The 27,888-nt window shown below is 37.0% G+C and overlaps 1 protein-coding gene across 24 annotated transcripts in view; it reads left to right on the top strand.

Annotated features, from left to right (window-relative positions):
* The window catches only part of DZIP3 (DAZ interacting zinc finger protein 3), a 122,802-nt gene that overhangs the window by 14,692 nt on the left and 80,222 nt on the right, over positions 1–27,888 (top strand). For 16 of the 24 annotated variants that reach the window (XM_082697155.1, XM_082697166.1, XM_082697159.1 and 13 more), the window contains 6 exons: positions 989–1,088; positions 11,764–11,836; positions 18,444–18,599; positions 24,132–24,248; positions 27,218–27,298; positions 27,622–27,746. In XM_082697155.1, the coding sequence (XP_082553281.1) occupies positions 1,057–1,088; positions 11,764–11,836; positions 18,444–18,599; positions 24,132–24,248; positions 27,218–27,298; positions 27,622–27,746 (584 nt within the window). In that variant the 5' untranslated portion in view covers positions 989–1,056. The remainder of the gene's footprint in view (positions 1–988; positions 1,089–11,763; positions 11,837–18,443; positions 18,600–24,131; positions 24,249–27,217; positions 27,299–27,621; positions 27,747–27,888) is intronic. The other 8 variants (XM_082697178.1, XM_082697161.1, XM_082697156.1 and 5 more) reach the window with 1 other exon arrangement.

A 27,888-nucleotide genomic window follows, 5' to 3' on the forward strand; every position in this document is an offset into this window, starting at 1 on the left:
AAGATTTTATTTATTAATTTGACACAGAGAGATCACAAGTAGGCAGAGAGGCAGGCAGAGAGAGAGAGGAGGAAGCAGGCTCCCTGCCGAGCAGAGAGCCCGATGTGGGACTCGATCCCAGGACCCCGAGATCACGACCCGAGCCGAAGGCAGCGGCTTAACCCACTGAACCACCCAGGCGCCCAGCAGGCTTTTTTTCTTTTTGAGGAAACATCCACAGTGTTCATTGATATTTGAACCAGAAAGTGTACATTCTACCTTTCCTATTTTATGAAGATACCGAATCACATCTATTGGGGGAAAGTGACTGTTAACTTTTAGACTAAAAGAAAACAGAACAATTAGTGTTATTGAAGATTGTGTTAAATAGGAACTCATACACTCTAGAAAATAAATTAGTATGAACCTTTTGGGAAGCCATTTAGCAATATGCACTGAGACTTAAAATATTTGTGTCTTTTGATTGAGAAATTCTACTTTTGAGAATTTCTTGTAGAAATTACAGAAATTTTGCTTCTGAGAATTTCTTGTAAGCAAATAATCATAAATACAGAAAAGGCTTATGGATGGTGAGTTTATCACAAAATTAATTAATGAAAAAATAGGAAACCGACTAAATGTCCATCTATAAAGTAATGTTCTAGGAAACCCCAGTCAACCAGTTGTGTTGATACATTTTTGTGTTGATAGGGTGAGAATACAAAGTAGGGGTATAAAATAACAAAATGCTTTTGATACAGTGTTCAGTGGTGAAAATTGTAGAACATTGTTTATTCAGTGTGCTTACAAATTTGTAAAATATACTTATGCTTGGACAGAGCATATTGAAGTGTAGACGGTGACTTATATTTGGATGGTGAAACCAGGTAATTTTCATTTTCTTTTATACCTCTTTCAAAATTTTCTTCAATTATCATGTATATTTTTATTGTGGGGAAAAAGAATGTAATCCTTTTACCTTCCCACTAAAAATATACTTTTCTTACAGCTTTAAGCATCAGTAGTAAAAGTCTGCAAGCATTGGAATAAGACTTTTGCAAAACAACATTGTGGAGCATGGATTCTCTATCAGAAGAGTTTTTTACAAGGTAAGTAAGTGATAGGGTGAGAAAACCAACCACATTTGTTGCATTTTGAAAATACAACATTTGTTCTTTCCACATAACTTTGGGAAGCTAGTGTGATTGAGATACCCTTATGTTTGGAGGTAATTTAGTGACTTTGATTAGGGGGGGATATAGACTGCGTGAAATCTAATTACAGAAAATTTCTCTTAAGGGCCACACTCTGTCTAAAGAGTTAAGAGTTGAGAAATGTACTACAGCTTGCTACATGTGGACATTCTCGCCAAATAGATTAATGTGATCTATTAATTTATTTTATGAGGATTTACTATAATGCTTGTAATGTAAAGTACCTCCTTGGTACTTAGAGAATAAAGACAGACAAAATTTTGGGTACTTAGAATTAAAGTGTAGTAGGAAAATATATAAAAAGTTATATTTTTAGGCAAAGTGCATGCATGATGCATGGTTATATGTAGAAAGGAACAATAATGATTGACTGGGGTTGAGTAGGTTTCCACCAGATGACACTTGAACTGAACATTAAAGGATAAGAAGCATTTTGATGTATGTAGAAATGGAAGGAAACAACAAGAAAAAGTACTTAAGATAAATGACTGGGAGGATTTCAACTGTCTTCTAAGGAGTTTAGCTTTATTTTGTGCAGAACCAATGACATTTTTTTAAAAAAAGGAAATGTTACACTGTATTTTGGAAAGAATATTTCTTGGTGATGGGAAGGAAGAGACAACAAAATACAACCTAGTAATAGCTCAGGAGGAAGCTGATGAAGTCTTGCAGTGTTAGGAGTAGAAAACAGAAGGAATTTGTAGAACTAGAATCAACAGAATTACATGACTGCTTAAATATGAAAAAAGTGGCAAAAGAGAAAGATGACTCAAGGGTTTCTAAGGACCGGAAGAAGATATGTATCATTAACTAATATGGGGCTAAAAAAGGGAGACAGGTTTATATGTGTACATTATTTTAATGTGTGCATGAGAAAGAGAGGACAGATGATGAATCATTTTTGGACATGAGGAAATTGAGGTGTTGGTAAAATATCTTAAGTTATAAGTTGTTGAGTAGATGGTTAGAAATTTGTAGTAGTGTCAAAAAGCAAGGCTGAAAGTATAGATTCAATGGTCATTAGAATGGATGCTATTAGGAGGAGGGGCAAGATGGTGGAGAAGTAGGAGACCGTGTTTCAACCTGTCCCCTAAAGTGAGCTAATTATCTACCAGAATACTCTGAACACCCATGAAATCAGCCTGAGATGTAGGATTATACACTTCTGGATCTCTTGGGGAGGGGGTGTGCAGAAGACACCAGTAGAGAGGTAAAAGCAGAGTGGGAACAATTGGACTGATATCAGAGAATAAACAGAAGGGGGAAGGAGCCACCAGAAGTGACCCTTTGGAAAGTAATGCCCCAATATGAAAGTGCCCTATGATTGGGGACCATCATTAACTTGGAGTCTTGTTAAAAGCACATAAAAAGAGCAAAAGATCTTAAGGGGCAACTGGTGGAGTCGGGCGGTCATGGGTACAGGCCTAAGCCCATGGCCCCAGGACAGACACTGCCAGCGACCACCCATGCCAGACACAGTGCAGTGGTAGAGCCTCCAGTTCCTGGTCCCGAAGCCCCCAGTGTTGCGAGGCTTGCACCACTGCTTGGGCTTGGCTGGGGCACACTCCCACCCCCTCATGGGGGAGTCTGGTGGGGCACTTTCTAGAACCACAGCCTTTTGCACTCTGCGCTCACTGTGCGACTGTTGTTGGAACTGAGATCCCCACCCGCACCTGAGTGTTCTCTGCAGGCGCTAGCTGGGTGATCTCTAGGCCCCACTGAGAGTCTGGACACTCCCAGGAACTCAGCGAAATCTCTGGTTGGGAGCTCTCTACAGGCAGCAACCTATGAAACCTTGAGGTCTGAACCCCAGACAGCAGTCCCAGCAAGGGCAGCCACTGGAAGTGGGCTCCCTGGACCAGTATCGCTTGCAGTTTTACCAGCACGGCAGTGCAGAGACAAGTGGGTGCTTCTGGCAACCCCTGAGTTGGTGGCTGGGGACATGCACTACCTGTGGGAAGTTGCGTGGTTCAGTGGAGTTTACAGAGGGGGAGTCTGTGTGTTCTGGATTACCCAGAGGGGAGCAGACTGAGGCTTCTCCCTGAGAGGGAGGTCTGGGTATAGTTTGCTTTCCATGAAACCTCCAAAAAGACCCCAAAAGCTGCCAAAGAACAAAAGTCTCCAGAAAGCAAAAGCCTGAAAAACCAATTTCCACAGAGCCCAGCCCCTTGATAGGGGACAGGAGGATTCAACTCAAGCAAGCCTGACTGAAAAACAATGTGGCGACCGCCCCCCCACCCCCACCCCACCCCCTCCCCGCCAAGAAAGCCAGCGAAAATAATGAACGGACAGCCACTGCAGGGACCCCATAAAACTGTAAAACCCCAATATTAGGGGAAAACAATACATTAAGCTCCCAGTATTTCTCTAAAACCTGTTTCTGTTTCATAGGTACAACTTTTTTTTGTTTTGTTTTCACTATTCTTGTTCTTAACTTTTTTTTTAAACAACTTACCCTTACAACTAGAGGTTTAATACAATGTATTCCAAAATAACCTTTTAACTTGAACTTTTTTCATACATATACTTGTATTTTCCTTTTTCTATTTTTTAACTATGCATATAGGTATAAGCTTCAAGGTAATCCTCTTTCCCTAGTCAATACTACCCTTATATATAATCCAGTTTTAATTTTCCTTTATCTCTGGAAAGTTGAGTCCTTTAACAAAGATACCAAGATACACCCACGAAGAATCAAAATAACCTTCCTCACCCACATTTTTCTTCTATCCTGTCTTTTTCTTCTGTCAGTGTTTCTGTGTATTTATTTATTTATTTATTTATTTTTAAATTTATTTATTTGACAGACAAGAGATCACAAGCAGGCAGAGGCAGACAGAGAGAGAGGAAGGGAAGCAGAGAGCACCATGCGGGGCTTGATCCCAGGACCCTGAGATCATGACCTGATCCAAAGGCAGAGGCCCCCAACAAACTGAACCACCCAGGCACCCCTCTGTGTATTTATTTTTGTTCTGGTATTATATAAATCCTGCCCTTGGGGTTCATTTTGGCTGGGTTCTTTCTTCTTTTTTTTTTCTTATAATTTACTTTAGTCCGTCTTTTGCCCATCCATTTTTGTTTCTATATCTTATAAATCTTACCTTTGGGGCCCATTCTGGCTGGGGCTTTTCTTTCTTTCTTTTCTTTTCCTTTTTTTTTTTTTTGTCTCTCCCTTTCTCTTTCTTTTTTATTTCTTTTTGGTGGTGATGGAATTGCTCAGAAGCCTTCCAGGGTGCACCTTGCCTAAATCACGGTTGATATATTTAGCTACACATCCCCTCAACCTCCTCTCACCAAAAGGACTAGGAGGAGGAACACCCAACAAAAATTCAGAGGAAAAATTCAGAGACTGTGCCCTCTCCATCAGAGCTATTGGATGTGGACATAAACAGTATTTTGGAAAGGGAATTCAGGATAACAATTAACCAGGCAATAGCTAGGTTGGAGAAAACCATTAGTGACAACATAGAATCAATTAGGGCAGAAGTGAAAGCCGACCGGGAAGAAGTTAAAAATGGTATCCATGAGACCCAATCTAATCTAAATACTCTAATAGCTAGGGTAACCAACACAGAAGATAGAATTAGTGATCTAGAGGACAAACTGCTAGAGAAAAAGGGTCAGGAGGAGGCCTGGAACAAACAGCTTAGAAGCCATGAAAACAGAATTAGGGAAATAAATGATGCCATGAAACATTCCAATATCATAATTACTGGGATCTCTAAGGGGAAGAGAAAGAAAGGAGACTAGAAGATATAGTTGAATAAATTGGGAAAATTTTCCCAATCTGGGGAATGGAACCAGCGTTCATGCTCTAGAGGTAGAAAGAACAGCCCCCCAAGATCAATGAATCTAGAAAGACCTCGAGGCACTTGATTGTAAGACTAAAGAATCATAATTTTAGACAAGAGCTTTTGAGAGCAGCTAGGGGGAAGAGATCCTTATATACAGAGGAAGGTCCATCAGAATGAGGTTAGACCTATCCACAGAAACCTGGCAAGCCAGAAAAGGCTGCAAGACATATTCAGGACACTAAATGACAAGAACATGTGGCCAAGAATACTTTATCCAGCAAGGTCAACATTCAGAATGGATGGAGAGATAAAAGAGCTTCCAAGACTATCAAGGTTTAAAAGAGTATGTTACCACCAAGCTGGCACTACAAGAAATATTAAGGGGTGGGGTTCTATTAAAAAAGGAAAGAACCTAAGAGTGTCATAGAACAGTAATTTATAGAGATAATCTATAGAAACAAGAACTTCACAGGCAATATGTTGTCACTAAAAACATATCTTTGAATAATCATTGTCAATGTGAACGGCTTAAGCACTTCCATAAAATGACAGAGTTGCAGATTGGCTAAAACGACAGGACCCATCCATATGCTGTCTACAAGAGACCCATTTGGAACCCAATGATATATTCAGATGGAAAGTGAAGGGATGGAGAAGCATCCTTCATGCCAATGGGCCTCAAAAGAAAGCTGAGGTAGTGATTCTCATATCAGATAAATTAGATTGTAAACTAAAGACTATAGTCAGAGATAAAGAAGGATACATCATTCTTAAAGGGTCTATCCACCAAGAAGATCTAACAATTGTAAATATTTATACCCCCAGTACAGGAGCAGCAAACTACTTAAGACAACTGTTAATCAAGATAAAGAATCATATTCATATGAATACATTAATAGTAGGGGATCTTAACACATCACTCCCATTAACAGACAGATTATCCAAGCAGCAAATCAATAAATGCACAAGAGCATTGAATGACACATTGGACCAGTTGGACCTCATAGATACATACAGAACATTCCACCCTAAACCATTCTTCTCAAGTATACATGAAAGTTTCTCCAGAATAGACCACATACTGGGTCACAAATCAGGGCTTAACTGATACCAAAAGATTGAGATTAGCCCCTGCATATTTTCAGACCACAGTGGTTTGAAACTGGAACTCTACCACAAGAAAAAGGATGGAAGGAATTCAAACACTTGGAAGCTAAAGACTACCCTGCTTAAGAATGTTTGGATCAACCAGGAAATCAAAGATGAACTTAAAACAATTCATGGAAACCAATGAGAATGAAGACACTTCAGTCCAAAACCTATGGGATATGGCAAAGGCAGTCCCAAGAGGGAAATTCAAAGCCATCAAGCCTCCCTCAAAAAAAATTTAAAAATCCAAAAATTAAAAAATCTTTATACCATAAAGAACTGGAGAATCATCAAATTAAACCAACCCCACACACAAGAAGGGAAATAATCAAGATTAGAGAGAGATCAATGAGATAGAAACTAGAGATACAGTAGAACACATCAACGAAACTAGAAACTGGTTTTTTTGAAAGAATAAGATCGATAAACCATTGACCTAACTACTCCAAAAGAAAAGAGAGAGGACCCAAATTAATAAAATTATTAATGAAAGGGGAAAGATCACGACTAACACCAAGACAATAGACACAATCATCAGAAATTATCATCAACACTTAGTATGCCAATAAGTTAAGCAGCCTGGATGAAATGGATACATTCCTGGAAACCTATAAACTTCCAAAACTGAATCAGGAAGAAATTGATAACCTGAATAGACCAATATCTAGTAACGAGATTGAAGCAGTGATCAAAAGCCTCCCAAAATACAAGAGCCCAGGACCTGATGAATTCCCTGAGAATTCTACCAGACAGTCAAAGAAGAAATAATACCTATTCTCCTGAACCTATTTCAAAAAATAGAAACAGAAGGAAAACTTCCAGATTCTTTTTATGAAGCCGGTATTACCCTGATCCCCAAACCATGCAAAGACCCCACCAAAAAGAAGAATTTCAGACCAATATCCCTGATGAATTTCAATGCCAAGATTCTCAACAAGATCCTAGCTAATAAGGATCCAACAGTACATTGAAAAGATCATCCACCATGACCAGGTAGGATTTATCCATGGGATGCACTGGTGGTTCAACACTTGCAAATCAATCAATGTGATAGAACAAATTAATAACAGAAGAGAGAAGAACCACATGGTTCTCTCAATTGATGCAGAAAAGGCATTTGACAAAATCCAGGATTTGTTCCTGATTAAAAAGCTTCAAAGTATAGGTAGGGATAGAGGGAACATTCCTCAACTTCTTAAAATCTGTCTATGAAAAACCCACAGCAGATATCATCCTCAATGGGGAAAAGCTGACAGTCTTCTCTTTGAGATCAGGAATATGATAAGGATGTCACTCTAATCACTGTTGTTCAACATAGTATTAGAAGTTCTAGCAACAGCAATCAGACAACAAAGAGAAATAAAAGGTATTCAAATTGGCTAAGAATTCAAACTCACTCTCTTCTCAGATGACATGATAGTTTATATGGAAAACCCAAAAGACTCCACCCCCAAACTACTAGAACCCACACAGCAATTCAGTAATGTGGCAGGATACAAAATCAATGGACAGAAATCAGTTGCTTTCTTTTACACTAACAATGAAAATATATAAGAGTTAGAGAATCAATTCCATTTACAATAGCACCAATAATCATAAGATACCTGGGAATAAACCTAACCAAAGAGGTAAAGGATCTGGACTTCAAGAACTACAGAACACTCATGAAAGAAATAGAAGAAGACACAAAAAGATGAAAGAGCATTCCATGCTCATGAATCAGAAGAATAAACATTGTTAAAATGTCTACACTTCCTAGAGCCGTCTATACTCTCCATGCCATCCTGATCAACATCCCACCAGCCTTTTTCAAAGTCCTGGAATAATCTTAAAATTTGTATGGAACCAGAAGAGACCCTGAATTGCTAAGGAGATTTTGAAAAAAACCCCAAACTGGGGTCTTCACTTTGCCTGATTTCAAGCTTTACTACAAAGCTGTGATCACCAAGACAGCACAAAAACAGACACATAGACCAGTAGAACAGAGTAGAGAGCCCAGATATGGACCCTCAACTCTGTGGTCAAATAATCTTTGACAAAGCAGGAAAAAAATATCCAGTGGAAAAAAGAGTCTTTTCAATAAATGGGGCTAGGAAAATTGGACAGCTATGTACAGAAGAATGAAACTTGACCATTCTCTTACACCATACAGATAGATAAACTTGAAATGGATAAAAGACCTTAACATGAGGCAGGGATTTATCAAAATCCTAGAGAAGAACATAGGCAGTAACCTCTTTGACATCGATCACAGCAATTTCTTTCAAGACATGTCTCCAAAGACAAGGGAAACAAATGCAAAAATGAGCTTTTGGTACTTCATCAAGATCAAAAGTTTCTGCACAGCGAAGGAAACAGTCAACAAAACAAAGAGGCAACCCACAGAATGGGAGAAGATATTCTCAAATGACACTACAGACAAAGGGCTGATATCCAAGATCTATAAAGAACTCCTCAAACTCAACACTCAAAAAACAGTTCAAAAAATGGGCAGAAGACATGGACAGACACTTCTCCAAAGAAGACATACAGACACATGAAAAAATCTTCATCATCATTAGCCATCAGGCAGATTCAAATCAAAACCACATGGAGATACCACTTTACACCAGTTAGAATGGCCAAAATTAACAAGACAGTAAGCAACAAGTGTTGGAGAGGATGAGGGGAAAGAGGAATCTTATTACACTGTTGGTGGAAATGCAAGTTGGTGCAGCTGCTTTGGAAAGCAGTGTGGAGATTCCTTAAGAAATTAAAAATAGGGCTATCTCATGAACCTGCAATTGCACTACTGGGTATTTACCCCAAAGATACAGATGTAGTGAAAAGTAGGGCCATCTGTACCCCAATGTTCATAGCAGCAATGGCCACAGTCACCAAACTGTGTAAAGAGCCACGATGCACTTCAACAGACGAATGGATAAAGAAGATATGGTCCATATATACAATGGGATATCATGCCTCCATCAGAAGGGATGAATACCCAACTTTTGTATCAACATGGATGGGTCTGGAGAAGATTATGCTCAGTGAACTAAGTCAAGCAGAGAGAGCCAATTATCATATGGTTTCACTTACTTGTGGAGCATAAGGAATAACATGGAAGACATTCGGAGATGGAGAGGAGTTGGTGAAGGTTGGAGGGGAGACAAACCGTGGGAAGCAAACTGAGAGTTTTGGGGGGGGTTGGGTGAGCCTGATGGTGGGTGTTATGGAGGGCACGTATTGCATGGAGCACTGGGTGGTGATAAACCATGAATTCTGGAACACTGAAAAAAATAAAATTCAAAAAAAAATATGGGTGCTGTTAGAATTCATGGAAGTTTGCTTATTTTTTAATTCATCAATAAATATTTGATGAATTTATGTCTGATGTTGGGATAGAGACTTGGAGGTTACATAATGAATTAGAAGGGCCTCATTCCTATCTGAGAGAATTTATTTATATGTGGGCATAAATGTAATTGATTTTAGTAGAAAATGTAAGAAAATAGATAAAAATGGAACATTAGTGGAGCAGCTAGGTGGCTCAGTTAGTTACGTGTCTGACTCTTGGTTTCAGCTAATGTGTCATGGGATTGAGCCCCATGTCAGGCTACCCAGTTGCCAGGCAGTCTGCTTGAGATTCTTCCCCTCTGTTCCTTTCCCCACTTCTTTCTTTCTTAAATGGATAAATAAATCTTCTAAGAAATGGAACATTCGTATATATATTATGTATATTTCAGGATATATTATTATAGCAAAACCTCAGCTCCTAGTACGCAATAGGTGGTAAAAGCAACAAAATAGCAAAAGAAAAATAATATTTCTGTGTCTAGTTCTATCTTTGCTGCTTTCTAGGTGTATAACTTAAAAACACGTTATATAACCTCTCTAGACATCAATTTAATCATTTTAATATATAAAATGACTGTAATAGATGACTGATTGTATATCTTCCTATACTAATATACCAGGATACATAGTTTGTTTTAAATATTATTAAAATAATGAATGAATATGACAAATGAGGAAGAGGTGTAGCCAGTAGTAGAAGAAGTGGAGGGCTAGGAGGAGAACCAGCAGCAGTGAAGATGACAGAGGTTTTCAAGGACGGTTGGAAGGTACGATGGGCAATGTTAAATGATGCAGAAATACAGGTAGAATGAAGAACAAAGACAAAGCTATTGAAATAAATAGTGGGATTTCATTAGTAACCTTCATTAGAGCAATTTTAATGTTGGGGAGGGAATGAGAATTAGTTAAGTTTATATCAAAAATTGTTAGAGAAACTATGGTGAATATAGCAGCCCACGTTCCACACTTAAGAAGTGCTAAAGTAGGGTCTGGACACCTGGATGATTCAGAAGTTTCACAGGTGATTTTAGTGTGCATCTGGGACTGAGAACTGTTGGGCCAAGGAGTGAATGATCATGAAATAGAGTTAGCTGGAAAGGTATACATGTGACAATTTTTTATACTCTTATACAACCTGGAGACTTCAGCATACTGCTATAGTATTTTTCATTCCTTGACAACACAAGACTGTTCCATGTGTTACTTTTTGGAGTGGAGCTTTGAAGTGGATGAAAAGACAGTTAAGAGGCTTTTTTTGTGTTTGTGTGTGTGTGTGTGTGTGTGTGTGTGTGTGTGGTTTTTTTCTGTTTGTTTTGCCATGACATTTTAAAGAGCACTGAGAACCATCTTGTGAAATACTGTTTCTGTGTATAAATCTCTTCCATTGAAACTTTCATCATGTGAAATACTGTACTATTTATCGGTCCCAGTTTTCCCTGACAAGATCAGTGGGCACGTGGTGGATGGTAAATGATAGTCTAAGAAATAAATACATATATGTGAAATAAGATAGGATGATTTTTATAAAGCACAATGCTGAGTAGATCCATTGCTGTTTCTCACTCAGTTTTTTCTCTGCTAGTGTATAGAATTAAGATCATATAAATCCTATATGGTCTTATGTTATGATTCTTATATTATGGGCCCTATATCATGGTTCTGTATGTAGACAAAAGCAATTTTATAGTTTTTCAGTTCTGTGTTTAACACTGCATATATTCACAGTTTGAACCAATGTCAGAAGCAAAACTTAACAATTTACAAATGAACTATTTTACAAAAATAGTTAATTTTTAAATATGACATTCTCTCTCAATTTTAAAAAATCATTTTGGAAAAATGGATAACTATAAGGCCAGAAACCTGGAACAAAAAAATAAAAGCATCTGCATAAGATAGATCCATTCCAAACCTCAGCCCTTTTAAGACCTTTATTATCTTCATAAACCTCAGCCTTTTTAAGACCCATTTTTTTTTTTTACATTGAAGCAGTGCTATTAAGTTAATTTTTTTCCATGATTTTGGTATATTCTGTGTCCAAGAAAATTTTTTATATCTGCTTTCATTTTTGTTTAGCGCTCTCCAGTAAAGGCAGAGCATACTTTTTTTTTTCCTTTAACTTGCATCCCTAAAGATATGACACCTACCACTGTTATCAGTCTTGCTATATATTGTTTACACTTTCGAACTTTATGATAAATTCACTTGTTAGATTCTTTACTACTACAATTTAATTGTGTTCTTTATAAGGAGATACTCTGAATACACATTTCTTTCTTTTTCATTTAAAGTAGGGCTCCAACTGTGGAGGAGCAGACTAAGGAGGAAATCAAGAATAAGGTAGAAAAATCTACTGACCAACTGGTAAGAGTTAATTTTTGTTAATTATGAATGAATTAATAAGTAATTATGACAGTGTAATTTTAAATCTAGTCAGTTTACTTATTTCTTCAGAATTTAGAGGTGACTCTACTTTTTTTCTTCATAAGTAAAATTATGGTCATAATTAAATCTCTGATAATTGATACTTCTGTCTCAATGTTATTTTAAGTACCAATTCTCACTGTAAGTTAAAACTTGTAGGTGATTGAATTGACTTGTCCAGAAAAATAAAACAATCAATTTTAAGAAATCATTTACTTGTCCTTTAAAGCAAAATCCAAACAAAATGAAAACTACGCACATGCAAAGAAAATTATTTAGTAAGAAATTTTCAGAGTTGTTTTGAAATTCTCTTTCCTGTTAGAAATTCCAGTTCAAAATGAAGGAGAATCAAATATACATTACTATAAGGATTATATTGCCAGTGACAATATATTTTGTGGTAGCTTAAAAAATATGTATATGTATATATACATACATATATATCACATGTACTTATATTTAATGAAGGGTGGATGAAGATCTATCTGGGTTTTTTTTAGTTCAATTTTAACTTACACATAGTTTTATGTGATTATTATGTCCACTGTTAATAAATTTTATAAAGATTATCTAGTAACAGGAGAAAATATATGAACATAAGATAATCTTACACTGTTGGTGGGGATGCAAGTTGGTGTAGCCACTTTGGAGAACAGTGTGGAGATTCCTCAAGAAATTAAAAATAGAGCTTCCCTATGACCCTGCAATTGCACTACTGGGTATATACCCCAAAGATACAGATGTCATGAAAAGAAGGGCCATCTGTACCCCAATGTTTATAGCAGCAATGGCCACGGTCGCCAAACTGTGGAAAGAACCAAGATGCCCTTCAACGGACGAATGGATAAGGAAGATGTGGTCCATATACACTATGGAGTATTATGCCTCCATCAGAAAGGATGAAAACCCAACTTTTGTAGCAACATGGACGGGACTGGAAGAGATTATGCTGAGTGAAATAACTCAAGCAGAGAGAGTCAATTATCATATGGTTTCACTTATTTGTGGAGCATAACAAATAACATGGAGGACATGGGGCGATGGAGAAGAGAAGGGAGTTGAGGGAAATTCGAAGGGGAGGTGAACCATGAGAGACTATGGAGACTGCAAAACAACCTGAGGGTTTTGAAGGGGTGGAGGTAGGAGGTTGGGGGACCCAGGTGGTGGGTATTGGGGAGGGCATGTATTGTAGGGAGCACTGGGTGTAGTGCAAAAACAATGAATATGTTACGCTGAAAAGAAATAAAAAATAATCATATTATTTAACTGCATGAGGTTATCACTGTAAAAAATGTTTCAGAGAAAATACAATATATACAGATATACATAGGGATGTACACTTGAGCCAGCAGGGATTAGATTTAGAAAGTGAATTTCTAAATACAGAATTGGAAATACAAAAGTTAAAGGAGGTGAAAACTTTTACCTGAGTTTGGTTTAGAAGCTAAATCAATTTTGTGAAATGGATTGAGCATCAAATATTTTAATAATTGGCTTAAATAATTGCAGTTATATAATTTATGACCACTAACTTAAAAAATTATATTTATAATAAGAAAAATATTTAGTAAGCATGAAGCTTATAGTATGTCCTATTAAAAATTTTTATTCATGCCATAATCTTGCTTGTGTATCAATTTGGTAATTAATATTAGATGATTTTGTGGTAACTTTTGACTGCATAACTGACCTTTAGTTTGAAATGTATGCTCTACTGACAGTGGTCATTCTTTTGAAGGGTTTGTCTAGTTACATTGTGGAAGATTTTTGTTTTTATAAACTTTTTTGGAAAATTTCAAACCTATAGAAAAGTTGCAAGAACAATGCTTGAAATAAAACTTTCTTACATTTTTGGATATAATTTTCATATAATGAAATAAAGTATAAGATTGTTGGATATTGATGGGGTTGGAGGAAACTTAATTTATTCTGGAGAATGTTCCATGTGCACTAGAGAAGAATGTGTATTCTGTTGCTTTGGGATGAAATGTTCTGAATATATCTGTGATGTCCATCTGGTCCAGTGTGTCGTTTAAGGCCTTTATTTCCTTGCTGATCTTTTGCTTGGATGATCTGTCCATTTCAGTGAGGGGAGTGTTAAAGTCCCCTACTATTATTGTATTATTGTTGATGTGTTTCTTTGATTTTGTTATTAATTGGTTTATATAGTTGGCTGCTCCCACGTTGGGGGCATAGATATTTAAAATTGTTAAATCTTCTTGTTGGACAGACCCTTTGAGTATGATATAGTGTCCTTCCTCATCTCTTATTATAGTTTTTGGCTTAAAATCTAATTGATCTGATATAAGGATTGCCACTCCTGCTTTCTTCTGATGTCCATTAGCATGGTAAATTCTTTTCCACCCTCTCACTTTAAATCTGGAGGTGTCTTCGGGCTTAAAATGTGTTTCTTGGAGGCAACATATAGATGGGTTTTGTTTTTTTATCCATTCTGATACCCTGTGTCTTTTGACAGGGGCATTTAGCCCATTCACATTCAGGGTAACTATTGAGAGATATGAATTTAGGGCCATTGTATTGCCTGTAAGGTGGCTGTTACTGTATATGGTCTCTGTTCCTTTCTGATCTACCACTTGTAGGATCTCTCTTTGTTTAGAGGACCCCTTTCAAGATTTCCTGTAGAGCTGATTTGGTGTTTGCAAATTCTTTCAGTTGTTGTTTGTCCTGGAAGCTTTTAATCTCTCCTTCTATTTTCAATGATAGCCTAGCTGGATATAGTATTCTGGGCTGCATGTTTTTCTCGTTTAGTGCTCTGAAAATATCATGCCAGCTCTTTCTGGCCTGCCAGGTCTCTGTGGATAAGTCAGCTGCCAATCTAATATTTTTACCATTGTATGTTACAGACTTCTTTTCCCGGGCTGCTTTCAGGATTTTCTCTTTGTCACTGAGACTTGTAAATTTTACTATTAGGTGACGGGGTGTGGGCCTATTCTTATTGATTTTGAGGGGCGTTCTCTGAACCTCCTGAATTTTGATGCTTGTTCCCTTTGCCATATTGGGGAAATTCTCCCCAATAATTCTCTCTAGTATACCTTCTGCTCCCCTCTCTCTTTCTTCTTCTTCTGGAATCCCAATTATTCTAATGTTGTTTCGTCTTATGGTGTCACTTATCTCTCGAATTCTCCCCTCGTGGTCCAGTAGCTGTTTGTCCCTCTTTTGCTCAGCTTCTTTATTCTCTGTCATTTGGTCTTCTATATCACTAATTCTTTCTTCTGCCTCATTTATCCTAGCAGTGAGAGCCTCCATTTTTGATTGCACCTCATTAATAGCTTTTTTTATTTCAACTTGGTTAGATTTTAGTTCTTTTATTTCTCCAGAAAGGGCTTTTATATCTCTCGAGAGGGTTTCTCTAATATCTTCCATGTTTTTTTCGAGCCCGGCTAGAACCTTGAGAATTGTCATTCTGAACTCTAGGTCTGACATATTACCAATGTCTGTATTGATTAGGTCCCTAGCCTTCGGTACTGCCTCTTGTTCTTTTTTTTGTGTTGAATTTTTCCATCTTGTCATTTTGTCCAGATAAGAGTATATGAAGGGGCAAGTAAAATACTAAAAGGGTGGCAACAACCCCAGGAAAATATGCTTTAACCAAATTAGAAGAGATCCAAAATCGTGAGGGGGGAGAAAGGGAATAAAAAGTGGTTCAAAAAGGAAACAATAAAAAAAAAAGAAAAAAGAGAAAAAAAAAGAATTTTTTAAAAAAAGAAAACACCTAAGAAAAATATAAAAAAGAAAAAAAATATATGTATTAGATAAACTAGTAAAAAATCGTTAAAAAAGAAAAAGGTAACAGTTAAAAAAAATTTTTTTACCAGAAGGCAAAAAAAAAAAAAAAAAGAAAAAAAAAAAAGAAAAAAATTAAATTAAATTAACCGCAAGACTAAAAGAAATCACAGGGAAAAAGCCATGAGTTCCGTGCTTTTCTCCTCCTCTAGAATTCTGCTGCTCTCCTTGGTATTGAAACCGCACTCTTTGGTAGGTGAACTTGGTCTCGGCTGGATTTCTTGTTGATCTTCTGGGGGAGGGGCCTGTTGTAGTGATTCTCAAGTGTCTTTGCTCCAGGCGGAATTGCACCGCTTTTACCTGGGGCCGGGGTGAGTAATCCGCTTGGGTTTGCTTTCAGGAGCTTTTGTTCCCTGAGCGCTTTCCGTAGAGTTCCGGAGAACGGGAATACAAATGGCGGCCTCCTGGTCTCCGGCCCGGAGGAGCCGAGAGCCCAGGGCCCCACTCCTCAGTGCGCGCCCAGAGAACCGCGCTCAGTTACTCCCGTCTGCCTGACCTCCGGCCGTGCTTCGAGCTCACTGAGCCTGCAACCGGTTCAAGGTCACCCCGAGCTGCGAGCTTACTGTCGGCTCTGTCTCTGTAGCCGGCTTTCCTGTTCCAATACCCACAAGCTCTGCGACACTCAGACACCCCCGATTTTTCTGTGACCCTGCGGGACCTGAGGCCACGCTGACCCCGTGTGGGCTTTGCCCCGGGTAGCCTCTGGAGCGATGTCCCTCAGCGGAACAGACTTTTAAAAGTCCTGATTTTGTGCGCGGTTGCTCCGCCGCTTGCCAGGAGCCGGCCCCTCCCCCCAGGGTCTATCTTCCCGTCGCTTTGGATTCACTTCTCCGCGGGTCCTACCTTTCAGAAAGTGGTTGTTTTTCTGTTTCCAGAATTGCTGTTCTTTTTCTCTTCGATCTGCTGATGGATTTGCAGGTGTTTGCAATCTTTAGATAAGCTATCTAGCTGATCTCCGGCTAGCTGAAGTAGTCTTGGCCTGCTACTTCTCCGCCATCTTGACTCTTCCTCCTGGAGGAATCTTAATTTAAGACTCAAACCCATGGAACACTCAGTGTGGTGCATAAACCATGAATTTTTGAGCACTGAAAAGAATAAAATTAAGTAAAATTAAAAAAAAAAAAAAAGACTCAAACCCAGAAGGGGAGAGAGTAGGCAGGTAGTCCTATCATGTTGAGTCCTGGTTACTTTCCTGGGTAATTGCAGTCTGAAAGACCTGACTGATGGTTAGAGAGTCAACTCCTCCCCATCCCCAAGGCATTTTCAGTGACTTAAGCTTTACATGGCCTCCATAATAAGAAGCTGTCTTTTCTGATTTTCAGAGGTCAGCATCAATGTACTCATATTCCCAAAGTTTAAACATGGTATAGGAACTGTGGTATCTTGTTAAGGTTTGAAGGAAGTCCATCATCCATGTGTTCTAGGTGCTTCTCCATTTCTGTTGCCCACGTGTTCCTCCCAACTAATGTTAATATATAGTCCAACAGGACTTGACTATATATAGCTATTGATTAGACATTAATGATGGCTTATTAAGTCCGTAAAAATGAGTTCCTATAGACCCAAGATTACTATGACTTAGATCTGACTGAATTAAGTCATTCTGTTTTACTACTTTGTTTATAATTTAAATTATTACAGTTTTATTTTCAATATGCTGTGTGTTTAGTCACTAAAGCATCAGTCACATATGTAAAAAGTACTCTTAGATCTAGCTTTCATATTATTATGTAGAATAATCTATGTAATACTTTAAGCTTAGCATTTTTTATGCCTTTAAGTGGGTCAATTCAATGCAATCTGTGTATTTCTGTAGGGCAGCCATTTTTTGAGGCCTAATTCACATTTAAGCCTTAAATTGTAGATATTTCCCATTCCACTACCTGTTAAAAGTGGTATAATTATTCCTATTTTAGAATATTTATAACTTCCAAATGAATTTATATATTTATTTCTGTATCTTAAGTCTTCTGTATATTAAAGCTTCCTGAATTTTGGTTTTAAATTCCCTGCTATATTTTAAGTCCTTGAAAGCAGAGGGAATGTCTTATTCTTTTTTTTTAATTAAAAATATTTTTAAAAAGATTTTACTTATTCATTTGAGAGAGAAGGGCAGAGAGGTACATAAGCAGGGGAAGAGCCGAGGGAGAGGTGAAGCAGACTCCCCGCTGAACGAGCTGGGAGCCTGATGTGAGGCTTAATCCCAGGACATGAGCCGAAGGCAGACACCTGACTATCTGAGCTACACAGGTGCCCGAGAATGTCTTATTCTTATTTGGATTTTCTATCACTTTGTCATAGTTACCTACATAGTATGTACAGGCACTTTGTTAATGGAGCCCAAAGTGGGAATTTAAACTCATGAGCTTGAGATCAAGACCCAAGCTGAGATCAAGAGTTGGACACTTAGGGGCGCCTATGTGGCTCAGTGAGTTAAAGCCTCTGCCTTTGGCTCAGATCATGATGCCAGGGTCCTGGGATTAAGTCCTGCATCAGGCTCTCTGTCCAGCAGGTAACCTGCTTCCTCCTCTCTCTCTCTCTGCCTGCCTTTCTGCCTACTTGTGATATCTCTCTGTCAAATAAATAAATAAAATCTTTAAAAAAAAAATTGGATACTTTACCAACTGACCCACCTAGGTGCCCTAGTCTTTGTTCTTTTTTTTAATGTTTTTTCTGGTCTTAATATTTAGAGTAATAAGAATATGTATAATTGTGTAAATTTTTAATAATCATTTTCTTCTAGGGTAAACAGGAAAAGGACACGCCTGCTGATCTTGTCCCTGTTAACTTACTAGTAGAAGTGAAGAAATTACTGACTGCAATTAATACTCTACCAAAAGGTGTGGTCCCTCACATTAAGAAGTTCTTACAAGAAAATTTTTCCTTCCAAATCATGCAGGTAAGATTATAATTAGTTCTTTGGGGTGGAAGTACAGCACTTTGTTTATGGCTGTCCAGAGAAAATACATTATGTTCCTTTACTCTCATACTACTACTATACTGACAGCTCTTCTGACACTAGAGATGTGGACTTATTCCCACATCAACTAGTTCTACACTAATTGGGTATCCAACAAGTCAACTAAATTCTGTTACTATCTGCCTAGAGTTAGTATCAGATCCCACAAGTCAAGGGCTCAGTTCCACAAATCTGCTCTGACTTCAGGCACCAGTCACAAGTCCTGGGTTGTCCCTGGTACTTCTGACCTACTGGCTATGGATTGGAGTTCCCATGACCCCTTCCTGGGTTCAATAATTTGCTAGTATAGTTCACAGAACTCCAGGAAACACTTAATTGATATTTACCAATTTATTACATAATAAAGGCTATGATAAAGGATTTTAAAAACAGCCAAATGAAGAGATACATAGGGCAAGGTCTGGAAGGGTTACAAGTTTTGGAGCATCTGTTTCTGTGGAGTTGGGGTGTGCCACTCCCCTGGCATGTGGATGTGTTCACTAAATTGGAAGTTCTCTGAACCCCATACTTGAAGGATTTTTATGGAGGATTCCTCATATAAGCATGATCAATTATTAATTCAAATGCCCAGCCCCTCCCCATCTGGGAATGGGGATAGTGCTAAAAGCTCCAAGCTTCTAATCATGGCTTGTTGTTTCTGTTGACCAGCCCCTATCCAGGGGCCAACTGAGAGTTACCTCATTAGAACAAAAGATACTCAAGAAATTTGAGGAGTTTTAGGAACTCTGTGTCAGGAACCAGGATCAAAGACCAAATAGAACCAGGAACTAGGAACAGATATCAATGTATCTGTTTTTATTATTTCACAGTGACTTTTTCCCTCTTTTCTTCCTTCCCTCCCTTTCTTCCCACAATAGTGTAGCTAAAGTCTTGAAATCTCCATCTTTTTGTGAAGGTCTCTGGTGTCAGCTTTGACTGTAGACTTTTATTAAATAGAGTTAGTTGGTGCTGGTCTTTCAAGAATAATGGTGGGAATGTGGGTTAATAGCTAGTAAGCCATCATTGACTATATGGTCTAGTGTTTATTCTTATTCTACTAATAACCGATAGCATGTCACACTGGGACAGGGAATTGCTTTTGGTTTTTCTAATTTGTAAAATGTTGACAAATTTTTTAAAAACATAAGATAAAAACAATGTCCAAAATTTTTTTATTTATGAGTAAAATAAATACTCTAAAAAAATACAGTAGATTTCTATCTTGGAAGTAGTTTTTTTAAATAATTTTTGAAACTTTCAGCACAAGATGGGTATCAGTTCTTAAATGAATGGAGTTTTTTAAAGTTAAAGAAAATGTTCTACTCATTTCTTTGTAGCCTTTAATTGGGGACAAAGCACCATAGGATATGATTTAAAATTCAAACAAACTCTAAAAATATCCAAAGACTTCACATACAATTAATAACCTTAACTGAGATAATTGAGCAGTATGAATTCTGGTTTGAGACTGTGGAATAATGCCACTGTTTCCCTTCTTTATCTTTTGGAAACTACCCAGAAACAACAAGAAATGGAAATCAGTAGCCTTTCTATATGGGAACAATAGCCAATTAGAAGGTAAAAATGAAAGAAGAATATTAGCAACCAAAAAAGTAAAATACAAGCGGGCATTGGTGGTATAGTGGTGAGCATAGCTACCTTCCAAAAAAGTAAAATACCTAGGAAAACACACAAGAAATATACAAGATACAGACTAGTAATTCTCATAGTTTCCCTAGGCCACCTACATGAGAGTATCTGAATTCCATACTAGTCTTAAGGAAACAATATCTCTGGAGGTAGGTGTGGGAATCTGCATTTTAGCAAGTATCTACATGCTGATTTTCTTCACATTAAATTTCAAAATCAATACTCTATATTGAAACTATAAATGAAGATTTATAAAACTCTAATAAAGGAAAAAAAAAAGCTCTAATAAAGGGAAGAAAAGAAGACCAAATAGAAAGCAATTCACATGGGGAGACATGGTGTGATAAAGTTGTCAGTTTTCCCTAAATTAAAATTTATAAATATCACATATCAAAAAGTGACAGGAGGGTATTTTTTTATTGTAATTACTGAAAGCTAATCCTGAAGTTTAGATGGGAAATGAAAGGAATAAAGAGAAGTGTAGGGGAGAAGGGCTGGGAATTTGCCCACTCAGATATTAAAACTTACTGTGAAGCTCTTATAACTACAAGATTGTATTACTTGCTCTTGACTCTATGGACATCTAGAAAATGGAGAAATTTCAGAAGTTGACCAAATGTATACAGAACTGTTAGTATATGATGACAAAATTGATATACTAAAGGGACTTGGACAAATTAACAATCCCAGTAGGAGATTTTAACATGATCCCATAAGTGACACAACATCGTCATAAAATTAGCGGAACCATAGCAAAGTTGATATAATTCACATACACACACATAACAAATACAGAACACTACAACCAACAGTGGCATAAGATAGATTCTTTTTAAGTGCACACCGAACATTTACAAAAATTTACTATGTGCTAGTCACAAAGCAGGTATCATCAAATTTCAAAGAATCATAACATATAGAGCATGTTCTCTTACCACTGTACCATGAATTTAGAAATCAATACAGAAAGATAATAAATCATTGTTTGTAAGATAGACCTCTAGGTATACCTATGGGTAAGAAAAGAAATCACAATGGAAATTAGGTAAATTTTTCAACTGAATAAAAAATACATATCAAAGTCTGTGTTATTAGTAAAACATGTGCTTCAAAAATATTTATAGCTTGAAATCCAAATATTATAAAAAGCAAATTTGAATATCAATCATCTAAGCATAAAGTTCAGGAAATTAATGGAAGAACAAATTAGAAACAAAGTCAAAAGAAGGAAGTAATAAAGATATCTAAGTCCATTGAAACAGAATAAGAAAATAGGGAAAGTCAATAACGCCAAAACTTTTTAAGGATCAGTAAAATTGAGAAATTCCTGGTAAGAATCTTCAAAAAGGCAAAAATAACCCAAATCATGAGCGAAAATGAAAATATCAAAACGAATTCCATAGTCATCTAAAGGATGATAGAGAATTCTGCTACTTGCAGTGGCTGCCTGAGTTGGTTTAGAGCAACCCTTCTTAACTGGACAAAGTCTTTGCTTAGTAATGTGCTTTCCTGGCAGATTACTTAATTCATCTGGGGATTGAAATGGTTCTAAGCTTCTGTTCTGTGACAAAGGGTCTATTTATGGCTTACCTTTTATGGTAGGTACTGTCAGTGCCCTGCACATAATCCTTAGCCTCTTGGCCTCTTATTTCAGTATGCTCTGGACAATTTCTAATATTCAGTGTCTTTATCTCTATGCCTTAAGGCTTCCCCTGGATCTACAGAAGGCTGTACTTCTCATGGTAGTTCAGAAGTCCCAAGGAATTAATACTCTTATATCACCACTCAAGCCTTGGGAGTTCTGCAAATCTCTCAGTTTTCTCTCCCTTGGGTTGAATAACACTGTGTTTTTCACTGTTATACTGAGTTTCTCTGTTGTCTTAACCCCAGCTGTCCATTGTAAATAACTAAATAACACATCCTTTGGGGCACCTAGATTACTCAGTCAGTTAAGTGTCTGTCACTTGATCTCTGCTCAGGTCATGATCTCAGGGTTGTGAAATTGAGCCCTGTATCAGGCTCCACAATGGCTTAGAGCCTGCTTAAGATTCTCTTTCTCCCTCTCCCGTCACCTCCCTCTCTTTAAAGAGAAAGAAAGAAACAAACAAAAACCATACCCATTAATTTACAATTAATTTAAAGCCTGCTTTCCCTTCCCTGTATCACATCTGTATTTCCCTACCATTGTTCTCTCCACCTCCCAAATAAACTATTGCATTTAAGCTGGAACCAAAACTGACACTCTTACTCTAGGAGTATATTTCCTCAAGGTCCTGACCAAAGGATGTAGTGTTTTCCAGGGTCCCTCATCCTCGATAGGTAGTGCATTCTGTTTTTCCCCCAACTTTGTACGTTGACTAAAAACTCTGTCTAGCATCTCAGCCTCACAGCCACAACTGAAAATGGCAGTTATCTTAAGGAAAACAGTGACTCCAAGAGTCAGTCTTGTGTCTCTAGGCTTTCCTTCTCTCTGAATGTTGACCCCAGAGATTTACAGTGCCTTTGTAGCTTTCTGTTGCTTTCAAAAAATGGTTTTTATATTTTGCCCAGCTTTTCTAGTTCTAAAGTAGGTGGACCTTCAGTGTTAGATTTTATATGCTTACTCAAATCCAAGAGATATTGTTGAGTAACTGGTTGGATAAATGAGTCTGAAATTTAAGTGATAGTTCTGAGCTGGAAAACAAATTTGGAAACTGTCCATATATAGACATTTTAAAAACATGACAGTGGATTACTCTGTGTTGATGGAGAAGAAGTTCAGTAAATGAGTGCTAGGGAGAAAAAATACCTAGCTATTTAGGAGAAAAATAAAAAAAAATATTGTGTATTAGAAACCATTTTAAGAAAGTATAGGTTAGGGGTACCTGGGTGGCTCAGTGGGTTAAAGCCTCTGTCTTTGGCTTGGGTCATGATCCCACGGTTCTGGGATCGAGCTCCGCATTGGGCTCTCTGCCCAGTGGGGAACCTTCTTCCTCTCTCTCTTCCTGCCTCTCTGCCTACTTGTGATCTCTGTCTGTCAAATAAATAAATAAAATCTTAAAAAAAAAGTATAGGTTAAACTTTTCACACAGATAATACATCTTTAAACACATAGTGGAATTTAAGGGAAGCACTTGTAGGTACAAGGTATTGAGAAATGAACACAAAGATAAGACATAGACCTCCTTTTCATTTCATCCATATAATGTAACAAAGTATGGTATAAAATAAACCCTGTATTAGTTTGGTTCCAATCAGATTATAGTTTAAGATACCTTGACCTAGTGTTGGAATTAAGCCAGAATTCTTGCAGGGTCAGGGCCAGAAAGATTTTAGCATGCTTAGAGAATAGAATGTATGATAATGAACTGGGATAACCACTTTCCTCTGAAGTAGGAGTGGACGTGGCCAATTCTTGGCAGACATAAGAATGCTTTTTAAGTGTTTTGAGGAAATAGTTAACAAAGATTTGTCAGACTACTTAAAAACAAATAAATGAGAGAACATTTGTATCTGGGTGGTGTAGGTTTCTTTTCTTTCTTTCTTTCTTTCTTTCTGAGAGAGAGAAAGTGGGGAGAGGGAAAGGAAGAGATAGAGAAGCAGATCTCCACTGAGTAGGGAGCACGATTTGGAGCTGGATCCCACAACCATGAGAGATCATGACTTGAGCTGAACTCAAAAGTCAGATGCTCAACTGACAGAGCACCCAGGTGCCCCAGTGGTGTGGATTTTTAAAAAATCATTTCCAGATTTTCTACAACTAGCATGTATTATTTGTATAATAAAAATGTATGTAGATATTTGCTTTAACTTATAGAAAATTTTGACCAATTATTTCCACAGAGAGAAGTTGCAACTAACGGCCAGAACGGGGAGGAAATTGTTCCTGTTTTGACTTTACGTTTCTTGATAACACAACTGGAAGCAGCTCTTAGGAACATTCAGGCTACTAATTATACTGTAAGTGTTTTCTTTTGAAAGTTTGAAATAATGGACTTGGATAACATTTTCCAATGAGAGGGTAGCTAGTACAATTTGTATTTTCCTTTTACCTCTTGAGAAAAGGTATGCATAAACTGATTACCTTCCTATTTCTTGTACTTCAATACTGCATCTCTGTAATGAGCCTAATCTACGAGTCCCTTTCCCTACCATAAAATTGTTCATCTAAAATGAAGAAAAACTTGAACTAGTAAACACGGGCTTTCTTATTAGAAATGGAGAGATATGAACTTCAGAAATTACTCCTTCCTTTCCTCCTAGTTATTAATCAACTACTGATATTTCTGTATTTGTAAAAATTGGAACTTCTGTCATCTGCTAATGAGTGGTTATGCAAGATAAAATTGACAAGATATATTTATATGTTCAGTATCAAATGACACTTTAGAAATAAATAGAAAATCTGAGGAAAAATAAACCTGGCATCAAAAATCAGAACCAATAGTACAGGACAGTACAAGGAAAAAAATCAGTTCTTTGAATACTTTGGGTTCATAACATAAACTAAATTTCACACACATGTAGAAGATGGATTAGAGTTATCTTCAAGAAAGGGCTACCTGGGTACAACTAAGGTAGCCAAAGACACCAAATCTCTGAGATTTACAAGAAAGTGGAGAAATCATTTTAGTTTAGTATTCTCAGGATGAGGGTTCTAAGTGGTGATGTATACCACCCTAAAGGAGCTCTACATGGAGGCAAAATAGGTAGCAAAAGGGAGTTTGCATTAACAAGTATTCCCCAGAATTTCTGGGATGCTAAAGATCTGCTCTTTCTCCCACTGACCAGGTTGCCAAGCAATAAAATAAATGAGTATAAAATCAACATTAACAGATGCTGATTGCTTAGCCTACTGTACTTAGACATTACTTCAAAGATGAGTCTTACATAAAGAAAAGGAGGAGATCCTTCTCTTGGTAACATTGTTGAACAGAATTGGAATTGTCATGATCAGAGCAGCCTACTGTTGTATCCAGATGGCTCTCCCTCTTCCTTAAGGCTACTGAGGATAGGTGGAGCAACATTGTTCTAGGAGGTGGCATGAGGGAAGAGGGCAGTTGCCAGTATCTCAATATCCATTTAGTTCCAATACTTGGAATGATCCCTACTCTTCGGGGAGCAGGTAGGGAAGAAAGGCCAGAGCATATTGGTTAGCAATGTAATGCTTATATCTCTAAATTCCTGAGTTCTTTACCTTGTATTTGTAATTGTAGCATTACCACAATTCCACATTTTATCCTGTTTTCAAAGTGTTCTGTTTAGAGTTGTATGAGCCAAAGGCTCAAGTCATATTATTTATGAAGCCAGTTTTTTTTTTAAGTTACAAAATAATAGCTTGCACTTACTTAATGTTTGCTATATGAGAGATACTTTTTGTAAGGATTAGCTCATTTACTCTTTTCAAGCACCCCACTTCATTATTCCTATTTTATAGATTTAAGACTGAAGCATAGAGGTTAAATAACTTTCTTAATTCATTAGGTGGTAAGTAGTGGAATCCGTATATAAGCCCATGTAATCTAGGCTTTAGTGTCTATTCTGTGAACTGCATTTTACCACCTCTGCAAAGATGGGAATCTTAAGATAGAAACCAGTTAGATGTTACACAGGTTCATTGAAAGCAAGCACACATATCTATTTCCACTGAGATCAGTTTGAAGCCAAATTTCTAACTCAAAGCAGTTACTTCATAAATATGTACCGTTGGCCATGAGAAGTATTCTGGGTAAAAGAACACAGATCACTAAAAAATAAGACATCCTGTAGATGCTTATCGTACCTCTGTACCTGAAAAAAATCTTGTTTATAGTATGGAACAGTCTCATTGTAAAAAGTTAATGTGACAAAAGATATGGTTATGATTTTCAGTTAGTAGAGTGCTTATGAACAGAATGTATAATATTTTTCTCCATGGACAATTTTTAAACTTTTTATTTGAGGTTATTTTAGATGCACAGAAATTGCAAAAATAAAGCTGTATAATACAAAAGTGCAGAGAGATCTTGGCATACCCTTCACTCAGTTTCCCTCAATAGTTATTTGTTACATAACAATTTATGTTATCAAAACCAGGAGGTTGGCATTTCTACAGTGAGTGTTATAGCTGAAGTCTCCAAGACCTACTCCCATGTTCAGAAGGACTCATGGGACTCAGAATATAGTTGTACTTATTACTACATCTGTCTGGAGATCTTAGCCATTTGTAGCATGTAGGAGTAGGAGGGGGAAAGAGACAATAAATCCTGATGGCCTTCATTTTTTTTATTAAACTGTAATATTTTATTTCAAGATTATTGACTATCCTTTCTTTTTAGGGTCAAATTGTCAAATACATCTAAAATTTATTTGCTATTGTTCTTACTAGATGGTTAAAAATATAATGATGATAATTTTTACTATTTTTTAATAATTGCTGGGTAGGCCTAGGATATTTATTTTTTAAAATTCAATTAATTAACATATAGTATATTATTAGTTTCACAGGTAAAGGTCAGTGATTAATCAGTTGCATATAACACCCAGTGCTTATTACATCAAGTGCCTTCCTTAATGACCATCACCCAGTTACACCATCACCCCACCTACCTACCCGCCTCCAACAACCCTTAGTCTTTTTCCTATAGTTAAGAGTCTCTTATGGTTTGTCTCCCTCTCTGATTTTGTCTTTTCTTTTTCCCTTCCTTTTTCCCTTCCTTCCCCTATGATCCTTTTTCTTGTTTCTGAAATTCCACATATGAGTGAAATCATATGATTATTATATTTCTCTGATTGACTTATTTCACTTAGCATAAGACCTTCTAGTTACATCCACGTTGTTGTAAATGATGAGTTTTTTTTTTTTTTGATAGGCCTAGGATATTTAATTAATTTTGGTATGCTGAAAATTAACTTAGTGTAAATAACCAATTAATTCTTTTTTCTTTTAGGCACATCAGATTAATGTTGGTTATTATTTGACATTACTGTTTTTGTATGGAGTGGCACTTACTGAAAGAGGAAAGAAAGAGGTATGTAGCATGTGTTATTTGCCCATTGTAAATCTTCTCACACTCACTGACTACTTTTTGACAAAATGTTGATTTTAGAAATTCCCTAAATGTTCATTTTGAAACATTGGCTATAGAAGATGTTCTTTTATAAATAAGTATTTTAATCATTGAGTATATTATCTGTGTGATCACAAACAGATGCTAGGATTAGAGATGTGAATAAACAACTACATGACTGTATCAATGTGAAAGCTGCTCTGACTTCTCCAGTTTGGAAAATAATTATTGTAAAAAGAACAAATGCTTTTATATCAGCCAAATCTAGTTTTATGTGCCTACAGGATTACACAGAAGCGGAGAATAAATTTCTAGTGATGAAGATGGTGATCCAAGAGAATGAAATATGTGAGAACTTTATGTGTTTAGTTTATTTTGGACGTGGTTTGCTTCGATGTGCTCAGAAGAGGTAAGGATTTTAATAAATGGACAGATCTTGCCTTTCACCTTTTAGCATTGTGAAATGGGATAGTTTTTGTAGTATACCAGGTATCATGACATTTGTGCTCTACTGGTTCTTCTTCACCTGTTCCTGTAGATAATAATTTCTT

The sequence above is a fragment of the Mustela nivalis genome, assembly GCF_964662115.1.
Source record: "Mustela nivalis genome assembly, chromosome: 1".
NCBI lineage: Eukaryota > Metazoa > Chordata > Mammalia > Carnivora > Mustelidae > Mustela > Mustela nivalis.